Source organism: Vulpes lagopus, chromosome 24 (assembly GCF_018345385.1).
Source record: "Vulpes lagopus strain Blue_001 chromosome 24, ASM1834538v1, whole genome shotgun sequence".
Lineage (NCBI taxonomy): Eukaryota > Metazoa > Chordata > Mammalia > Carnivora > Canidae > Vulpes > Vulpes lagopus.
The window spans coordinates 2,108,989-2,129,705 of NC_054847.1; the positions used below are offsets into that span (position 1 = coordinate 2,108,989).

The following is a 20,717-nucleotide window of genomic DNA, read 5'->3' on the forward strand; positions in this document are numbered from 1 at the left end:
CTCTCCATTAACTTGGCTCTTAATTCATTTCTCTTAACAATGTTTGTGCATTTTTCAGTATGGAAGTCTTGCTCATCTTTTATCAGATTTATTCACAGATTTTTAATGTTATTTTTTAAGGTATTTTTAATCTCACTTTTATAGGTTTTTGTATACCTCCTTTATAAGACTCAAGATAGGGTAGCCCAGGTGGCTCAGCAATTTAGTGCCGCCTTCAGCCCAGGGCCGGATCTTGGAGACCCGGGATCAAGTCCCACATTGGGCTCCCTGCATGGAGCCTGCTTCTCCCTCGCCTGTGTCTCTGCATCTCTCTCTCCCTCTCTGTGTGTCTGTCATGAATAAATAAATAAAATTAAAAAAAAAAAAAGACTGAAGATATTCTCTTCTATTTCTGGCTGAGGTTTTTTTTTATCATGAATATCTGTTGAATTTTATCAAAAGCTTTTTCTGAATTTATTGAGATAATGATATGCTTTTTCTCCTTTAGTTGTCTAGTTTTCTTTATTCCCTGTTGTATGGTGGTAAATTTCATTGATTTATTTTGGAATAGTAGATGAACTTCTCATCTCTGGGATAAATCCTACTTAATATTATATATTATTCTTTCTGTGTATTCTATGTATTACTGATTTCAATTTGCTAGTATTTTGTTAAGAAATTTTGCATATGTGTCTAAGAGGGGTATTAGTCTCTAACTAGTCTATAATTTTCTTCTCAGTTTTGGTATCAGGGCTGTAAGCTGGTCTCATAAAATGAGTTGAAAAGAATTCTCTCATCCTCTATTTTCTTCAAAGAGTTTTGTCAAGTTAGTATTAGTTCTTCCTTAAATGTTTGATAGATTTCCTGGAGAGCCATTGGGCCTGGAGTTTTCTTTGTAGAAAGGCTTTTAATTACAAGTTCAATATCTTTGAAAGACACAGGGCAATTTAGACTTTTTATTCTTCTGTGAGGTTTAGGAATTTGCAACTTTCAAGAAGTTTGTGTATTCTATTGAAGTTATTGAGTTTATTGTCATGGACTCATCATAGCCCTCATTATCTCTTTAATGTCTGTATGACCTGGAGTGGAAAGGTTTTTTTTTTTTTTAATTGGACTTGAATTTGCCAACATATGGCATAACACCCAGTGCTCATCCCATCAAGTGCCCCCCTCAGTGTCCATCACCCAGTCACCCCCACCCCCCACCCACCTCTCTTTCCACCACCCCTTGTTCATTTCCCAGAGTTAGGAGTCTCTCATGTTCTGTCTCTCTTTCTGATATTTCCCACTCATTTTTTCTCCTTTCCTCTTTATTCCCTTTCACTATTTTTTATATTCCCCAAATGAATGAGACCATATAATGTTTGTCCTTCTCTGATTGACTTATTTCACTCAGCATAATACTCTCCAGTTCCATCCACGTCGAAGCAAATGGTGGGTATTTGTCATTTCTAATGGCTGAGTAACATTCCATTGTAAACATAAACCACATCTTCTTTATCCATCATCTTTCAATGGACAACAAAGCTCCTTCCACAGTTTGGCTATTGTGGACATTGCTACTAGAAACATCGGGGTGCAGGTGTCCCGGCATTTCACTGCATCTGTATCTTTGGGATAAATCCCCAGCAGTGCAATTGCTGGGTCGTAAGGTAGATCTATGTTTAACTCTTTGAGGAACCTCCACACAGTTTTCCAGAGTGGCTGCACCAGTTCACATCCCCACCAACAGTGCAAGAGGGTTTCCCTTTCTCCGCATCCTCTCCAACATTTGTTGTTTCCTGCCTTGTTAATTTTCCCCATTCTCACTGGTGTGAGGTGGGATCTCATTGTGGTTTTGATTTGTATTTCCCTGATGGCAAGTGATGCGGAGCATTTTCTCATGTGTGTGTGTTGGCCATGTCTATGTCTTCCTCTGTGAGATTTCTGTTCATGTCTTTTGCCCATTCCATGATTGGATTGTTTGTTTCTTTGCTGTTGAGTTTAATAAGTTCTTTATAGATCTTGGATACCAGTCCACAACAACTTCTTGCAAGATACATCCATGAAGACAAAAGAAACAAAAGCAAAAATGAACTATTGGGACTTCATCAAGATAAGAAGCTTTTGCACAGCAAAGGATACAGTCAACAAAACTAAAAGACAACCTACAGAATGGGAGAAGATATTTGCAAATGATGTATCAGTGGAAAGGTTTATTTTTGTTTTTGTGTTTTTATTGCAGGATTTGTTTTTCCACTGTCATCTGCCCTCCATTGATTCTGATAAAGAGTCAGTGTAAATTATTTTCATTCCTTGTTCCTCTGAATAAAAAATGTCTTTTTTCTCTGGTGGCAGTTAAGGTTTAATCTTTATCTTTAGGTTTTAGTAGCTTGCCTATGACATGTCAAGGTATGGTTTTATTTGTGTTTATACTGCTTGAGATTCACTCAGATTCTTGCATCAGTGAGTTGATGTCTTTCATCAGTGTTAGTAAATTATCTATTATATAGGCTAAATATTTCTTCTTCCTCAAATTCTACCACCCCTCCTTCTGATGTTCCACTTGCACATATATCGGACCATTTGTTATTGATACAAGTCTTGGTATATGCTCTTCTAATTTTTATATTCCTTTCTCTTTGTATTTCAGTTTGGACATTTTTCTCTTTACCTTGTAACCTTAGTCTTCAAGTTCACTGACTATTTTCATTACTATTCATAAGGTCAGCCAATATATTTTGCATTTTTGATAAAGTATCTTTTATTTCTGGAATTTCCATTTGGTTATTCAATATCGTTCCTCTATCTCTGGTGAAATTCCCCATATGTGTGCACAAACTATCTTTCCTAGTGGATCCATTATTAGGCGTATCATAACTATATCAAAATCCCTTTCTGATAATTCTAACATCTGGGCCATCTCTGGGTCTGCCTCTATTGATTGCTTCTTCTCTTGAACATGGGTTGTTTCTCTATATGTATCATTACTTTTTTGCTTTGATTTGGTTTGGGTTGTGGTGTACTAGACTTTGTAAAACAATCATTGAGACAAAGTTAATGATACTTACTTCCCAGTAAAGGAACTTCCCCTCTCTGCCAAGCCACTGCTGTGGAGGGTGGAGCTATATTTGGGGTTTAGTGCAGCTTTACTTGGTAAGTGGGTGCAGACCTGCTATGATTGAGCTTATCAGGATTCTAATCCACTCTACCAGACCAGGTGTTGTTTTGTTCTTATCCCACGTATTTGTCTTCTATTTTCTATTTATCATTCTCTTCTGTTTCTATGTATCTGGTTATTTCCTTCTTATTCCCATTTAAAACAGGTTTCTTTCCACTTCCCCACTGCACCAAAGATGGAAGTACTTATGGACTTCTTCCACTTTCTGGAACTTGGTACATATAAGTTTCCTTATAACCTTAGTTCTCCAGTAGGTTTCTTTAAACTGTAATTTGTACCTTAACAACTTGCTCTCACTGTTAAGACGAATTACCTAATAAACATTGAGAAAATTGACACATAATTTTTTTAAAATTATCACTGTCTCATATATTATAATAATATGAATTCTAGATAGATGTAACATTTAAATATTAACAAGATATAATAAAGGTGCCAAAAGAATTTTTAAGATGACTTTCATAGTCCAGTGATGTGGAAACATGGTCTAAACACAACACCAAGATAAGAAAACATAAAGCAAAATAGATGGATTTGACTAAACAGAAAATTAGAATTTATATAAGACAAAAAATTTAAAAAATAAATGAAAATCTGTGAGAAATTATTTCTGAGATCTATGATACATAGGAGGTTAATACTATTAATAGTTAAAGAACTATCAAAAATAAAAAAGATGAACACCTCAATAGAAAAATAAACTAAGGAAACATAACATTTGCAAAAGAAGAAAATAAATGGCCAAAAAAGAGAGAAAACTATTCATTTTATTTAGTAATTGAATAAATGCAAATTGAAACAAGTGAGATATCATTTTTCACCTACCAACTCACTATAATTTTAAAATAATATTAGTCTTTCATTCAATAAATATCTATTCAACATTTTCTACATGTAAGATCTATATATATCCCAGGAGTTGGAATCCAGAAATGAATTGACAGTCTCTGCCCTTAGAACATTAGAACCTAGAGTGGGTAAGACAGGGTAGTAAGTGTAAGGGATGAAGAAGATAAGGAAAAGAAAGGGAGCTAGGAAGTAGTGGGGAAGGGAGATGTCTCTTTTACATTAGATGAACAGGGAAGGCAATTCTAATCAAATGGTATCTGAGCAGAGACCTAAAGAAAATGAAGGCCATCTGGATGTCTGGGAAAAAAAATATTTCAGGCAGATGGATCAGTAAGTCAAAGACTCCTGAGAGGAAAACATGGCAAGCACACTGAGAATGCTGACAGGGAAGACTGGAACCACAGGGGAGCACACAATGATGAAGGCAGGGACCTGGTATTCCTGGAAATTCATATTCTCACACATTGCTAGCAGACCGATTCATTGGCAAATATTTTTGAAGAACAACTTGACGATATGTATCAAAAGCTTTGAACTACACATACACTTTGATTCCAAAATTCAAAATTTCTGAATTTACCCTAATGCAATAATCAGATGAGTGCACAAAGATAAACATACACAAATGTTTATCACAGTATTATTTACAATTGGTAACCTAAATTTGCAACATTTTTGATTATTTAAATTATGGCATGCTCATCCAATGGATTTCTATATAGTCATTAAAAACAATGATATACTTGGCCACTTCTTGACAAGAAAAGGCATTCATAACATGTTTCAAAGTGGAAGAAGTAGATTACAGAATTATATGTATTCTATGATTCCTTTTAACTGTAATGTTTGTTCATATGCATTTATATACATAGAAAAATATCTGGAAATACAAATATTTGAATATTAATGATAGTATCTTCTGGGTGGTAGGATTGCAATAATTTTTTTCTTACCTATAAGTTTATATCTCTTAATCCCCTTCACCTGTTTTGCCCATCTCCCCACCCCTGACTTCTGGGAGTCACCAATTTGTTCTCTGTATTCATGGTCTGTTTCTAGTTCATTCGTTTTGTTTTTTAGATTCCATATGTAAATGAAATCATATGGTATTTGTCTTTCTCTGTCTGATTTGTTTCACTTGGCATAAAACCTGACATCCATGTGGCCACAAATGGTGAGATCTCATTCTTCTTTATGTCTGAGTAATATTTCACTGTATATTTATACCACTTCTTTATCTACTCATCCGCCAATGGACATTTAGCCTGTTTCCACATCTCAACTATTGTAAATAATGCTAAAATAAATATATATGCACAAAAATGGTGCGTATATCTTTTCAAATTAGCATTTTTGTTTTCTTTGGGTAATTACAGTAGTGTAATAGAATTACTGTATCGTATGGTATTTCTACATTTAGTTTTTTGAGGATCCTCCACGCTGTTTTCCATAGTGGCTGCACCAATTTACATTCCCATCAGCAGTGCACAAGGGTTCCCGTTTCTCCACATCCTCGCCAACACTTGTTATTTCTTGTCTTTGTGACACTAGCCTTTCTGACAGTTGTGAGTTGACATCTCATTGTGGTTTGATTTGCATTTCCCTGATGACCAGTGATGTTGAGCATCTTTTCATGTGTGTTGGCCATCTGTATGTCTTTATAGAATCACAGTGATTTTTATCTGTTTTATTGAATAACATGCTTAATTTTCCTAGTCACTTGTATTTACATAGTTGAGAAATAATGTTTTTTTTAAGTCAAAAGACCCACCAAAATGATAAGGAGAATTTCTTATTCAGTTTTTATTTTAATTTCAGTATGCTTTATTAGGTTCAGTGTATGGGATTGTGATTCAACAAATCCATAAATCACCCGGTGCTCAACACAGTGCCCTCCTTAATCCCCATCACCTATTTCATCCATCAGTGTGTTCTCTACAGTTAAGATTTACATTTCTTTGTTTGCCTTTCTCTGATAAGGGGAAATCTTCTTAAAAGATGAGTCTCAGATAAAAGCAAAGGAAAAGAAGACGAGGTTGAAGACAAGGCTCTCCTTGACTGCCATTAAGAATTTTTTCTTTGTCATTCATTTTCACAACTTTAATTATGATGTTTTGAGATAAATTTCCTTGGGCTTCTCATATTTGGGGCTCACCCAGTTTCTTGAATGTGTGTGTTTACACATTCTACCAAATACAGTATAGTATGTTTCATCCACCATTTCTCCAAATACTCTTTCAGTCCCTCTCTCTCATCAGTGAGACTCTAGTGATACATGACACACGTTGGATCTTTTGTTATCATCCCACAGATCCCTGAGGCTTTGTTTCTGACTTTGTTTTTGTGTTTTTGTTTTTGTTTCAATTTTCTCTCCATGGTTCAGATTGGGTCAATTCTGTTGTTCAGCTGTCAAGTTCACGGATTTCCTATTCTCTGTCACCTCCACTCTACTACCGAGTCCATTCAGTGGGCTTTTTAAAATTTCCATTATTGTATTTTTCATGAATGTTTTTTATAACTTCTATTTGCTAAGATTTTCAATTTTTTAAATTTGTTTCAAGAGAATCTGTTATTATTTGTAGAAGTATTTTTATCATGGCTACTTTAAAACCCCTGTCAAAGGGGTGCCTGTGTGGTTCAGTTGGTTAAGCATCCAACTCATTATTTTGGCTCAGGTCATGATCTGAGGGTCATAAGATCAAGCCTGCATCAGGCTCTGTGCTGAGCATGGAAATCTGCTTGAGATTCACCCTCTCCCTCTCCCTCTCTCCCTTCCCTCTCTCATGCACACTCACTCCCCCCTAAAATAAATAAATAAATCTTCAGAAATAAAATAAAATAAAACTGTTGCCAGATAATTCCAACATCTGATTCATCTCTGTGTTGGCATTAATTAGCTTTCTTTTCATATTCAAGTTGTGATCTCCCTGGTTCTTGATATAATGGGTGACTTTCTGTTGTATCCTTGACTACTATGTTTGGAGACTGAGTATACAGATAAACATTTAATTTTAGCAGTCAGTTGCCAGTTTAGGTTCAGCACACAGGTCCTGGCTTACCTTTGAGGTCTGTGTTTCCAATGAGAATATAATTTTCAGAGCTTATGGAACTATTTTGGTCTGCTTGGTTGGCCCAGTGCTACTGGGGTTCCCACTGATCCCTGCTGGTGTTTAAGGGACAGAGGAGATTGCCCCTGTCCCTTAAACCCCATCAATCGGCCTAGCCAATTGATGCTTCTAGGTAGTGGAGGGATTTTCCTTCCCACAGGGATAAAGGGACTTCCTAGGCTGGGCACTCATGGAGGTGGAGACCTCTTGCTGGTGTCATTGCTTCTGGGGAGAGTAGGGGAGTGTCAGGCTCAGCAGAGACAGAGAACACATGCCCTGGCCATGTGCTGTCATTCATCTCCCAGATGACCTTTCCTGCTTACCTGCTTCCAGCATCACTGCAGGCAGAAGAACAAGCCCAGCAGGCCTCCTTACATGGCTAGCTTAGGGGCTGGGGAACACCAGGCCCTTCTTTTGTCAAGAGGGCTCATGAGCAGCCCTGCCGCTGTCTCACCTCAGTGTGCCTTCCTCTTCCACCTTTCAGAGCTCTCTCTCCTTTGCTTGTCTGTTGTGCCATCTCCAAGATTTGTAGCTATACTTAGCAGAGAGGAGCATGGAGAAATGCACCCATACCACCTTGTCTGGACCAGAAGCTGAGACACTGCTTATTTCCCCATCTGCTCTGGTCTGCCTAAGAGCATCACCCCAATGTGCAACAGACAAAACCCGATTTTGCCCAACCAGTCACTCCCTTCCAATCCAATGATTGTTAGGCCTTTATTTCTTAGCTTTGGTTTGTGAAAAGTTTAAATTCACACAGAAGTAGAGAGTAGCATAGCGAATCTTCACCTGCTCTTACCCAGCATCCACAATTAGCAGTCCATGCCCATCATGCCACATATGTACCCCATCACCACTAGGGCATTCTATTTCATTTTTTTAATCTTTTTTTAAGATCTCACTTATATATTTGACAGAAAGAGAACAAGCGGGGGGAGGGGAAAGGGAGAGAGAGGGAAAAGCAGACTCCCCATGGAGCAGGGAGCCCACCTCACAACGTGTATCTTGATCCCAGAACCTGGGATCATGACTTGAGCCTAAGGCAGATGCTTAACCAAGACACCCAGGTGCTCACCAACAGGGCATTTTAAAGCAAATTCTGTAAGTGCTTCTGTTTTTGTCTCTAAGAGTAATCCTTAAATCCTCTCTTCTGACAGCCTAGTCTCTACTTGCATGGCTCAGATAAACATTTGGTCTTTCAGAATTCAAAATTCCTCAAGAGACCCCAAAGCAAGAGGGCGGGCAAGATTCACAAGCTGCAAAATAGCTGCTGGGCATGTCAGCCACTGCCGCGTGAGGAGGCTGGTGGAGCCTTCTGGGCAAGCATGGGCAGAGGTCTTGCCGCAGCCCCCAGTCCTGGCCATCGCAGGAAGAGCCTGCCCACAGAGGTCCACATGGAGCCACCTGCCTAGCCCAGGCCTGTCAGGTTCTACATCTCCACCTGAGGCATCAGGGGCCCCTAGGCCCCACCTCGGCCACAGAAAAACCAAGACAGCTTAGGAAAGGAAACAGGCTACGCACCGTCCTCAAGCCTGCAGCCCACCATATCTGATCCTGCTGGGGCTCCCCCCTGTTGGTACAGGTTGCCCCGCGTGGCTGACTACACCCAGCAGTTACAAAGAGATGAGGCCCTTGTGGACGTCTCTCTATTCAAGAATCCCCACTCTGTCTTGAAAATGTCAGAAGACAAAAGATTTAGAAAGTCCTTGTCTCTCAACAAAGTCCGCCTTTCAAGCCTACTGGCCAAGCGCAAACTCAGAAAGCTTCAGTGTGGAAGTCTGAAACCCAATACTCACTCTTGCAGGCCCAAACCACCTGAGGCCCACAGATGCCTCCAACGGCAGAGGGAGAAGTCCTGAGCACGAGATGCAAATGAGACACACGTATTAACATATTTCAAGAACTGTTCTCCCTGTAACATAGGGATTTGAAGGCTGTGTGACGGGAATCAGTGTCTTAGGGACACAAGCAGGAGGGCCCCGGGGGGGAACACATAAGTCCCAAACCCTGCCAGGCCAGGGAGAGCCAAGCCGGCCCAGGGAAAACCTGAGGGAACCTGGTTCCCAGGTGCCCACGGGCTGAGCTGCCCAGAAGCTGGACAGTGAAGTCTGCCCTCAGCCAAGACTCTTGCCAGGCAGGGGACAATGGCACCTTGGCTAAGCCTCACCTTCCCCATCTGTGAAATGGGGGAATGATGCCCCTAGAGCAGCTGGGAGAACCAAGTAAATGACAGCACAGAGGAGACCGGCACTGGGCCTGGCCCCCAGGAGGACCTGAGTGGCTGTGATAGTACTTAACACAGTGCTCATTACAGGTCAGCAGCACCTTTAGCCCTTGATACATAGCGGCTCACAACCTTATAAGGCAGGTCCTATTATTATCCTCCTTTGATGGATGAGGACTTCAAGGCCCAGAGAAGTTAATTTGCCCCGGGCCACACAGCCAGGTAGATAGAGAGGGGTGTGAACAAGTACCCCTTGCTCCTAACAGCCCCACTTGATTGACTCTGTTTGCATACTGCTGAGGCCGAGATTCTCTTTAGGCCCCCAGCCCAGGTGAGCCTCTAGGGACCAGCCTGATTGGCACAGGGTATCCCAATCCCGAGTGACCCTAAGGCCCAAGTCAGGAGCCAAATACCTCCAAGGAAGCCCTCACCCAGTCCCCAGGTGGGCCAGGACATGGAAGGCAAGCATCACGGTGCAGGCGCTCTTTCCCAGTCGTCCTCATCTGAGGTGTGGCCTCTCCTCACCCTCTGGTCATGCCTCCTCCCACATGGCTCTGTGGCCTTAGAGAGTGATCTGGCCAGAGCCTGGCTGGGCCTGAGTCTAATTTCCATCAAAAGCTCTTTTTAAAGGAGGGTAGTAAAAAGAAGGAAAGAGAGAGAGGTTCTCGGCCTGGTCTCCAGGACAAATGGCCCTCTCCCCACAGTGCCGTGGGGGCGGGCAGGCCACACAGGTGGGCTCTCTCTAAAACCTCAGCCTTCTCCGTAAAGCCACCAGTAGCCCCGATTTCTGTGCTCAGGGCCCTGACCCCATAAAAGGCCACGTGGCTCTGCCCAGGAAAGCAGCTTCTGTCAGAAAAGTCAACTGACTTGTCATCCAACTCTAATCTCACAGGATGGCAAATCTTTGATAACAGTCAAGATGAATCAAGTTAAAAAGAGCCAAGCCAGATAAGGAAGAGCACAGGCCACTATCTCCCAGCAAGGGCCACCGCAGCCCAACGGGAAGAACACACTGGGTGAGTTTTAGAGGAGGAGGTGCTGGGTAGGCCCCTCAGCGAGGGGGGGCCCGGCTAAATGCAGAAAGGCAGAGAAAGAGGCACAGCTCCCTCACGTAAGCTATGAACGAGGCTGCCTGGAGGGTGCCAATTCCCCCCCACCTCAGCCCTGCAAGGCCAAAGGCCTCTGCACAGGTCCTCCTTCACCCCAGGTCCTGCCCCACGTGGCTGCAGGGAACCAGGGCTGGGGGCGGGGCGGCAGAGGCCGGGCAAGCACCCATGATCCTGGTGACTCATCTCAACCTGCAGCCTTTAACTCTCAAAAGGGCCACTATCCCCCCTAGGACCATCATTCCTAGCTGTGCATCTTTCCAAAGTACACTCACCACCCTCCCTGGCGGCCCCTCCACCCAGCTGCCTTGGGCAGGACACACAGTAGCACACATCAGGGATGCGGTCACCACCGGGGGCTGGACTCTACACTGACACAACCCTGACTCTTCACCTCACCCCTCCCTGCGACACGGGCTTTGCCAGGTTTGACTTTGCTCTGGAATTTCTAAAGGTGTGTCCCTTAGCAGAAGTGCTGAGCGTAAGAATGAGGACGATGCCCTCAGGGTAACGCTATGCCCAGCCACACCTCACCAAGCTGGCAGAACCCACCCTGCCCGGCTCAGGCACTGCCGATAACCCCAAGAGCAGGAAGGCGCCCGAGGAGGAAGGAGGGCCTCCCTGCTCCTTCTGTGGTCCAGGTGAGGAAGGCCCCAGGACCGAGCCTCCACTGCTGGCCAAGGAGTGCACACCAGGCTACAGGCTAAGCAGACACACTGCCAGGCCTGCCCCCCTTCCACAAGGGGCCTGGTGTGACCGGTCAGCCAGGGTAGACAGTCAGCGGGCCCAGGAGGGCAGGGGCTGTACAGGGCCACAGCTCGGTCCCAAACCTCTGCTCTGGGTGGCAGGTGGAAGATCAGGGCTATCAGGTCTTTCCATCTGAATCGCTCAGATTCTCACAAATTTATACTCCCACCGTCTTCCCCGAAGGTCGCATAAGAAAGCCCCAAAGTCGGGCAGAAGAGCGCGGCCAGGAGGAGCTGGAGGGAAGACAGCTGCAGGGGCCTGCCCAGGGCTGGCTGTGCTCGGCCTTCCCACCACTGCGCAGGGGCCTGGCGCGGCTGCCCCAGGGCGCCCCTCCCCGCCGCCTGCGCACCCCCTGGAGGTGGGTGGGGGCAGCCCTGCGGCCTCCTCAAGCCTGAGTCCTTCAGCCCACGAGACAGGGGCCCTGAAGACACGGGCAGGCCTCTGTGTAGGGCTGGGGAGGAGGAAGCCGGGCACCTGGGCGGCATCACAGGAGAAGGGGCACCTGGTCACCGGGACAGGTGTGCAGGGCAGGAGGGGCTCCCAGCGGGGGGCCTTAGACGGGGGTGGGGGTAGGACACCCTGCGAGACCCAGAGGGGGAGGCACTAAGGGGCAGGCAGACGCGGACACCCAGGAGGAAAGGGCCACGGAGGAGGGCGCCCGGGTCAGACCCCAGGGGTCCGCACCCGCTGGGCTCGGGGCCTGACAGCAGGCGACGCAACCCGAAGTCCCCTTCCAAGTGTGTCCAAGTGTGTTCAAGTGTGTCCAAGTGTGTTCAAGTGTGTCCCTAAGCAACCCCCGCCCCGCGACGTGGGAACCGGAGCCGCCCCCAGGGGAGGTCTGAGAACCGGCGCTGCCCCGCCCCCACCCGTCGGGAACAGCAGAGCGCGGCAGGAGGAGGCGGGGGACCCGGGTCTCTAAGCGCCCCCGGCGGGCTCCGGGTCTCTAAGCGCCCCCGGCGGGCTCCGGCCGGCCGCTGTGCTGCCCCCGCGCGGCCTTCCCCGGGACTGCAGCCCCGGAGCGCGGCGCGGCGGGGCGGGGTTGGGGGAGGGGGAGGAGGAGGCGGGAGGAACGTTGCCGGTTGATCTCCTGGTTCTCAGATTCGGAGCGCGACCGGCGCGCGGGGAGCACGAGCTTGCGCTGGCTTCTGAGGCTCTGTGGGATTTCGAAAGAAATTCCGATTCTTTCCCGAAGCCGAAACCGCATCGCGGCTCGCACTTTCCCAGCGCAGAAGTGCAAAGACTTGTTTCTGCGCTCATCGCACCCTCCCTCCCGCGGGCCGCGTTCTTTCCTTCCTCTTCAACATTAAGCCTGGGATCATCCACACATTAAAGAACAAAAGATAGTGCCCGAGCCTGCAGATGCTCCTCCGGGAACTCTGAAACCCCCCCGGGCTGGGCCCTGCCTCCAAGCAAACAGCCCCCCTACAGGCACGTGCAATCTGGGGTCGGCGGGAACCTGGGCCGGGGCCTCCCTGCAGTGGGCCGAGGACCCCACGAGCCAGGCCCTGGCTAGGCCACAACCTCCCCTGAAACCCACAACTGCCTCTAGTGTCTGTGCTTCTGCCGGTTTCTCAGGGATGACCCGAGGGCGCAACACACACGGGGCGAGAAGCGCCGGGGGCCAGGGCAGGCACAGTCTGCACACCTTCCTGTTCCCAAATAGCCCCTGGTTCATGGAAGCAATTGGACTTTTAGAATCAGTGGCTCTTCCGAACTTGACTCTGAGACCTGGGAACATCACCTACGGCCTTGGGGCTTCGCACTTAAAGCTGAAAATGAAGTGAAATCCTGAAGCAACTAGGAAACTGTTCTTCCTCCTAAGAGAATTCTAGGAATACAAGTTTTCCTGGCTAAGCAGGGAGTTTCCTATCAGCTCTCCTGGCCAGTGCAAAGCCACTCATCCGAGGGGCTGACGCCCGGGTTCTCAGAGCTCACAGGAGGGGCAGCCACTGCTGGGCCTTTCCTCTCTCTCTCTCTCTCTCTCTCTCTCTCTCTCTCTCTCTCTCGGCCTCCGGTTCCCCATTGGGACAATGAGGTTGTCACAAGACAGGACCCCCAGCCAAGCACAGATGGGTTCAGCTTTCTCTTGAAGGCGCTGCACCCACGTCCCAGTCTGGCAGCAGAGGCTGTCGCTGTGCTGAGGACTGGTCCCTTGACACTGTCTCACAGCTCTGCACTCAGCCTTGGCAGCTGAGATAAGTACAGGGGTGAGTAGGGGCTGGACTCTGAAGCCAGACAGCCCAGGATCAGAATTCTGACTCTCCTAAGAGTGAGAGGGGCTTGGCTCACCCGGCCGCCTCCATCCTGGGCCCAGAGACTCAGGCTACAAGGGATGAGGGTGCACATCGGGCAGGCTTTTGTTCAGGATTTATCCACCCGACTGTTGTGGGTGGAACAGAAGTGAAGCTTCTGTTTGCTCCTCTGAACCTTGGGTTTCTATTCCACAAAATGGGTATGATAGTCTGCTCCACAGGCTTGCCAGCGGGATTGGACATGACTCGTCTACCGCCTAGATAAAGAGCAGCCTCCACGACGACTTACTGCTTGGTAGAGGCTTGTTATCTGGGTAAGGATGCCCAGGGGCTTCACTCGGGGCAGTTCTGCCCTCCGTGTCTGGGCTGCTGCCTTCAGGCTTATGAAGGGAGATTCCCCAGGCCGCAGCCATAAAGAGGGTCAAGTAGCTCCGAGCAGAGGCAGACACCTCTAGGCACAGCACTGTGCCAGCCCCCGCTTCTGGCAAGAATGAGCCCTTACTGGGGAAGTCTACACAAAATACCCCCTGGCCTCTGCAGGCCAGGGTGAGTTTTAAAGCAGACTTGATTTGGGCAGGGTATTGGGGTCCCTGGGTCACACCTGGATTCCCCACCTCACCTCCAGCAGCTCTAGGTCACTGTGCATTGTTCAGGAGGCTGCACACAGCTGTCCAGAGCTGACGTTCCTTCTGCCCCTTTGGAAAATTAAATGTTGCCCTCTTATTTGGAGTGTTGGGGCGGTTGTTGCCCTCTTATTTGGAGTGTTGGGGCGGTTGTTCTTCCAGTTCTCTGGGTTTGCCTCCAAGAGGGCTTTCTGTTGTGATTTATTTTTTAACAGTTTATGGAGGTGTCATTGACACAATAGGCCCTTACTAACCCTCCCCTCCCATGGGCCCACCCTGGCATGTTTTCAGGACACCCGGCCACAGAAGGAAACCAGGGGAACCTTTGCAGGGGATGATGTGAGCATTTGCACCCATCTCAGGTGCTACTGTGGCAGGTCATTTCACATCCCATTTCACATCACCTCCTGCTCCCTGGAGGTGCCACAGCCTCCGGACACAATCAAGGGCCAGGGTGCTGAGCTTGGGTGTGGCTTACCCTGAATTCAGGGCCCAGGTGAGGGGCCATCGGGGCACCTGCCTCTAGCTGGAAGCTGAGAGCAGGCAGTGGGCAGCAGGGCAGGGAAGCCGGAGGCTCCACGGGGGCACCACCGAGGACAGCACCGGTCCAGGGCCGCCAGACCCTCTGAGCGACCTGCCAGAGCTCGAAGTCGAAATTTTTTTGTGTACTTTCACAATTTTATTTTTTTTTAATAAAATAATTTCTTACTGGTGTTCAATCCACCAACATACAGAGTAACACCCCGTGCTCGGACCGTCTAGTACTTTCACAATTTTAAATGCGGACTCAACTGTTTCTGACTTCTCCTTTGGGGCACGGTAAGCGTGGATCACAACATGCACATCGACTTTGAGACCTTTTCCGAAGAAGGGTCTAAAGCCGGGGCGAGGGTGTCCTCGGGCACCTGGCGCTGCTGGAAGAGGGGCTCGGGGTCACGGGCCGCAGCCGCGGGGCAGAGGCCCTGCCCCCAGCCCTCCCGCCCCTTCGCCTTCGCAGCTCGCCGGCGCCCGGGGGGAGGGGCCTGGGGGCGGGGCCGGGCCGGGGCCTGGGGGCGGGGCCGGGCCGGGGCCTGGGGGCGGGGCCGGGCCGGGGCCTGGGGGCGGGGCCGGGCCGGGGCCTGGGGGCGGGGCCGGGCCGGGGCCTGGGGGCGGGGCCGGGCCGGGGCCTGGGGGAGGGGCCGGGGCGCCGGCGCGGCTGGGCCTCCCGTGGCCGCCGCGTCGGGCGGGCAGCAGGTCCCTGGCGGCGCGGCTGCCCTCGGGGCGCTCGGCCGCGGCCGCACGCCCGGGTCCCCGCGCCCAGCCCGGGCTCCGCGAGGTCGCCGTGGGGGAGGGGCGGGGGTGGAGCCGAGAAGCCGCGCGGGCGGCGACGGCAAGAGGCGCGGCGGGGGCGGGCCGGGGCGGGCCGGGGCGGGGCGGCGGCGGACTGCGGAGACGCGGCGGCGCGCGGGGCGGCGCAGAGCGTGGTCGGGGCGGCGGGCGGAGCGGCGCGGGCGCGGGCGGGGGCCGGGGCCGGGGCCGGGCCTGGGCGGGAGCGGAGCGGAGCCGAGCCGAGCGGCGGGTCGGCCCGGGGAGCCGGAGCGGGGCCGGGCGGGCGGGCAGGCGGGGAGCAGCCTGGCGCCGTGCAGGGCCGGGGCCCGCTGCGCTGCGGGCGGCCTGGGCGACGCGTAGCCGGGCCGGGCCGGGCCGGAGCGCGGGCGGCGGCGGCGGCGGCGGCGGAGGAGGCTGCGCCCGGCCCCCCCCGGCGATGGTGACACATGCGGCGGCGGCGCGGCGGCGGCAGGACCATGGTTGAGCGCGCCAGCAGGTTCGTGCTGGTGGTGGCGGGCTCGGCGTGCTTCATGCTCATCCTGTACCAGTACGCGGGCCCGGGGCTGAGCCTGGGCGCCCCCGGCGGCCGCGCGCCGCCCGACGACCTGGACCTGTTCCCCACGCCCGACCCGCACTACGAGCGCAAGTACTACTTCCCGGTGCGCGAGCTGGAGCGCTCGCTGCGCTTCGACATGAAGGGCGACGACGTGATCGTCTTCCTGCACATCCAGAAGACCGGCGGCACCACCTTCGGCCGCCACCTGGTGCAGAACGTGCGCCTCGAGGTGCCCTGCGACTGCCGGCCCGGCCAGAAGAAGTGCACCTGCTACCGGCCCAACCGCCGCGAGACCTGGCTCTTCTCCCGCTTCTCCACCGGCTGGAGCTGCGGGCTGCACGCGGACTGGACCGAGCTCACCAGCTGCGTGCCCGGCGTGCTGGACCGCCGCGACCCCGCCGCGCTGCGCACGCCCAGGTGAGCCCCCCCGGCCCCTCCCCCCGGCGCCCCCCGCCCCGCCGCGCTGCGCACGCCCAGGTGAGCCCCCCCGGCCCCTCCCCCCGGCGCCCCCCGCCCCGCCGCGCTGCGCACGCCCAGGTGAGCCCCCCCCCCGGGCCCCCCGGGCCCCTCCCCCTGGGGCCCCCCGCCCCGCCGCGCTGCGCACGCCCAGGTGAGCCCCCCCCCCCCGGGCCCCCCGGGCCCCTCCCCCTGGCGCCCCCCGCCCCGCCGCGCTGCGCACGCCCAGGTGAGCCCCCCCCCAGCCTCCCCCCGGCGCCCCCCGACCCCGCCGCGCTGCGCACGCCCAGGTGAGCCGCCCCCCCCCCGGGCCTCCCCCAGGGCCTCCCCCCGGCGCCCCCGCCCCGCCCCCCCCCCCCCCCCCGCCTTCCGCCCCGGCCCCTGCGGGTGGGTCCAGGCCGCCCGGGGTCGCCCACGGGCAGGCGGGCGCTGCGCATGGGCACCCCCGGGGCTGGAGCGTCGCGTACCCGAGGCGGAAGGGGCCCAAGCGAGGTGTCCGCCCGCGCCCGCCTGCGCACGGCCGGGGAGGAGCTGCCCGCGGGTCTGTGCAGGTGGAACAAAGGCCCGAGCGTGACCTGGCGGCGGGGGGGAGGCCGCGCGCGGCTGCAGGCTCCCTCTGCAGGAGGAGCAGAACCCGACCGACAGCCCAAGGCGGGAGGCTGCTGAGTCAGGGGGGCCCGCCCGGGCGCCTCCTTGGGGAGCCCCCACGTCTGCGGACTGTGGGGGTGGGGGCACCCGCCGACCTGCGGTGCTGGGGCACTTCTCCTGGCAAGGACCCCAGCCACAGCCTCACAGGGCAGGCCGGGCTTCAGGGCTTAAAACACCCCTTCCCTCCCTCCTGTTGGCCTGGGCGCCCTGAGGGCCTCCTCCCCGTGATGTCCGGGCTGGGAGGGGCCGGGAGTGAGGTCTCCTTGCCCCTTTTTTTGTTTGTTTGTTTATGCACCAGATTGTTTTAGGGCTGCACCTACCGCCAGGCAGGGCCGGGGAGCGTGTGAGCGCTGTGGCTGTGTTTGTCGCCACTCTTCTGGGTCAGGAGGCTGCTCGGGGTCTCTGCTGTGTTTGGGGGATAAAGCCTGACTATCTGCCCAGTCTGGACTTACACGTTTTCTGTGGATTGCTCTCCTGCTCAGGTCTTCAGTCCTTTTCTTGTGGTCTGTCGCCAGGCTGTCCGGAAACTAGGGCCCCAGAGCTATGGGCAGAGGTCACCTGACTCCCCCTTGGCTGCCCCATCCCCTACCCACCCCCCACCCCCCATGGCAGCTCGTAGCCTGAGAGGTGATGTTCCAGGGCTCTTACAGCCCCCTGGCAGCACAGCTACCACCCCAAAGCCCTTAAAGCCGTGCTGCTTGCCTGCTCCGCGTGGCTGCGCTTTCCTGGGGTAGCACCCACCTCCTACCCCTTTGCCACTGTGGTCCAGCCACTCTGCTAGACTGAGCCAGTTCTGGGCTTTGTAGCTGCTGGCCCAGCAGAGCTGTCGTCCCCCAGAACTGGGCACTGACCAGCTCAAACAGGCCCAGATGGGCACCTCCCTGCCTACAGGGGGGTAGGGTAGGCACCATCCTGTCTGCCAGAGGGAATTAGCACAGGAGAACCCCAGAGGGCACAGTGTGCAGAACTCTCTCCGGGGCTGCCAAGACCAGGACACTCTTCCTGCAGCCCATCTCCCGAGGCTGCTTCCCTTTGGCTCACCAGGATGAAGGGCCCTGACCTCGCTTCTCTGGAGTTCATCCACCAGAGCAGGAGGCCCAGCCACTCCTACAGACGAGAGCTGGGGGGCCAAGCCCTGGGGACCCGGCCTGCAGGTGCTACACAAGAGAGGCCCAGCACCCCCTCCCCTGGGTGGCTGTGTGGAGCAAGAATAGAAAATGCCGTGCCTAGTCAGCCGGATGCCTCCGATGCCTCTGCTGCGGTGGGCTGCCAGCCCCTCCGCCTGGAGGTTGCTGAGCTCAGCAGCATGCAGGCTGGGTGGAGGAGGGGTTTCCAGGGTCCTCGGGAGGCCCTCCCTCTCTGGTCCACTTTGGGAGTGAGCCATGCCAAAAGACAGACGACAGAGCTTCATCTCTTGTGCCGCTCCCCCCCCCCCCCCCCCCGCCCCCTTTGTTTGTCTTCCAGGCACTAGGTAGATTGCTTTTTTAAAGAGCTTCCCTGAGAGGTCAGGGTAATCTTGGCTTTGTGTGTTCTTAAGCTCCCTGACTGAGCGTTCCCCTAGTCTGGGACTGGACCGGGGTGCTTTGTAGGTCAGGATGCAGCTCTCCCACCTGCCCCAGGGACCTGGCACCTCTCTGGATGAATGTTGTCAGTGCCCAGATTCCATGGAAAACCTGGTTTCGGGGCTCCAAATGTCACCCTCGCCTTCCTTCCAACAGACCAGGGCCCATTCCCCCCCGCCCCCCACCCCATGGCCCTGTGGGCTCTGGAGCTTGCCGTCTGTAAGTGTGGCTGGGCCTGGCTGGGTAACTGAGGAAGGGATGGGTCTAGCTCTGAGAGCCACCCTCACAAGCCCCTGGGGGCCTGGGCCTAGGGTGAGGACCCTTGCTTCCTCCTTGGTCCCCAGAGCCCAGCATGTTGCAGGCATGAGGAGTGCTTCTAGAAACTCCACCAAGCCCCTCCCAGCTCCTGGTGCTAGTATCTGCGGTATATGGGGGCCTGGGGAGGTGGGCCTTGTGACTTAGTGGAGCAGGGGTTTCCACAGCACCAGACCCTCACCAGCATATGGCATCATCTGCCTGGGGGGTTCTAAGCTGGGCAGGTGTTGAGGTAACAGACTTGAGGGTGAGGAGATGTATCTTCCTGGGATACAGTCTGCAACTTCTAGCAGTGTTAGTACTTCCTGGGTTGAAAGAAAGAAGACGTGTGTGAGCAAAGCATCAGTAGGTCCCTCTTAGGCTGATGTCCACTGCAGGGGCTGCCGCACCTGCTAGGATCAGCCAGGGCGCTTGAAAGGCCCCCAGGAAGGACTGATTGGAGTAGTGAGGCTGCCCAGAGGCAGCAGGCAGGGGGCCAGCCAAGGGCCACTTTGGTTAGTGTCTCTGCACCCCATGCTCCATGTCGCTTCCTGGAGTCAGAACGATACTCCCTAACAGCCGGGATGCCTCTCATTTCTCTCCCCATCTACCTAAAGGGGACAGAGAAGGAGATACAGTCAGGGTTTGGCCTGGGTTGCCCTGGCCAGGGCAGGCCAAGTTGTTGTAGGCTTCATTTGGAGTCACCAAGGGCATTTGGGTTCCCATATGGCTTCCAGGCCACCTCCATGGGGTTCGGGACTCTCCCAGACCCTGTCTGCAGCAAGGCCCCTAGGAGCCCCTGATGATGTTGCTGTGTAGGAGCACTAGCATCAGTGGCCTGTACCCTCTCAGTCCCCAGCCTCGTTCTGGTCACATACCCTCCGCTCTGCTGCGTTCCTGTGTTCCAAAAATCTGCCAGTGCTCTCAGCTGAGCCTTTGCTGCCTCCTGCCCCAGCGCGCTGTCCTCTCCTCCCGATCCTCTGCTGGCTCCCCGTCTCCCTTCAGCCTCAGCTCCGCTACCCCTTCCTCCAGGAAGCCTTCCGCGGCAACACCCTACTGCCTTAGATGCCCTCAGCCACACTTCATCTGCCATCCTGGCATGTCCACAGCATGTTGGCACTGGCCGGATGCTGAGTGGGTACTGCCCACGTGTTGGCTCCGAGATTGTTCTCTTCCTGATGCCGCGCGCTCTGGGAGCTGTGTCCCTCCGGGAGTCCTCTAGTGAGTGAAGTTCGGAGTCCCCCTTGAGTGCAGTGCTGCTCCCAGAGGGCCTCAGGGGCCCCTCAGTGGGTCCAGCCAGGTTGGTCAGACTTAAGATTGGGGCATTGCTGAAACAGTTCTTTCTGCGGCTTGCGGGAAGAACTTCAGTTTGCCTTCCCAATTCCCTTCTTCCACGTGGTCAGGGGACAAAACCCACATTTGCCTGCAGTGGGGCAGATGATGTTACCTAGAGCATGTGACTGTAACCCATGAATGGGGGCCCAGACAACCTGTGGGACCTGGTTGGAGTGTCACTATGGCCTGGATCACCTTGCGTGGAGATGAGGGGAATCTGAGGTCAAGATGTTCAGAATTAGGTTCTCGTTCATAACCAGAACCAAAAACGTCTTTTTAGGCAAATGCACAAGAAGACAAACTTTTCAATAGCTGCTGACAATTATTTTAAATGGTGTTCTGTCTTGTGGAATTATCTCCATAACTCAGGTTTTCTTTCCGGCCCCCGGGACTTGCAAGACCAAGTCCTGTGCTTCCAGGCCCCTCGCTTACAAAACGTGGGGCCATGCAGTGTGGGCTGGACCACTGTGCTGTTGGGGGCTGGCTCTGAGCTGGGGACTGCCGGCTCCAG

The 20,717-nt window shown here is 52.8% G+C and overlaps 1 protein-coding gene across 1 annotated transcript in view; it reads left to right on the forward strand.

Moving 5' to 3' along the window:
• The first annotated feature begins 15,538 nt into the window (after positions 1-15,538).
• Positions 15,539-20,717, forward strand: part of HS6ST1 (heparan sulfate 6-O-sulfotransferase 1) — a 42,094-nt gene continuing 36,915 nt past the window's right edge. Inside the window, exon 1 of the mRNA XM_041739476.1 lies at positions 15,539-16,328. Coding sequence (XP_041595410.1) covers positions 15,802-16,328 — 527 coding nt within the window. The 5' untranslated portion in view covers positions 15,539-15,801. The remainder of the gene's footprint in view (positions 16,329-20,717) is intronic.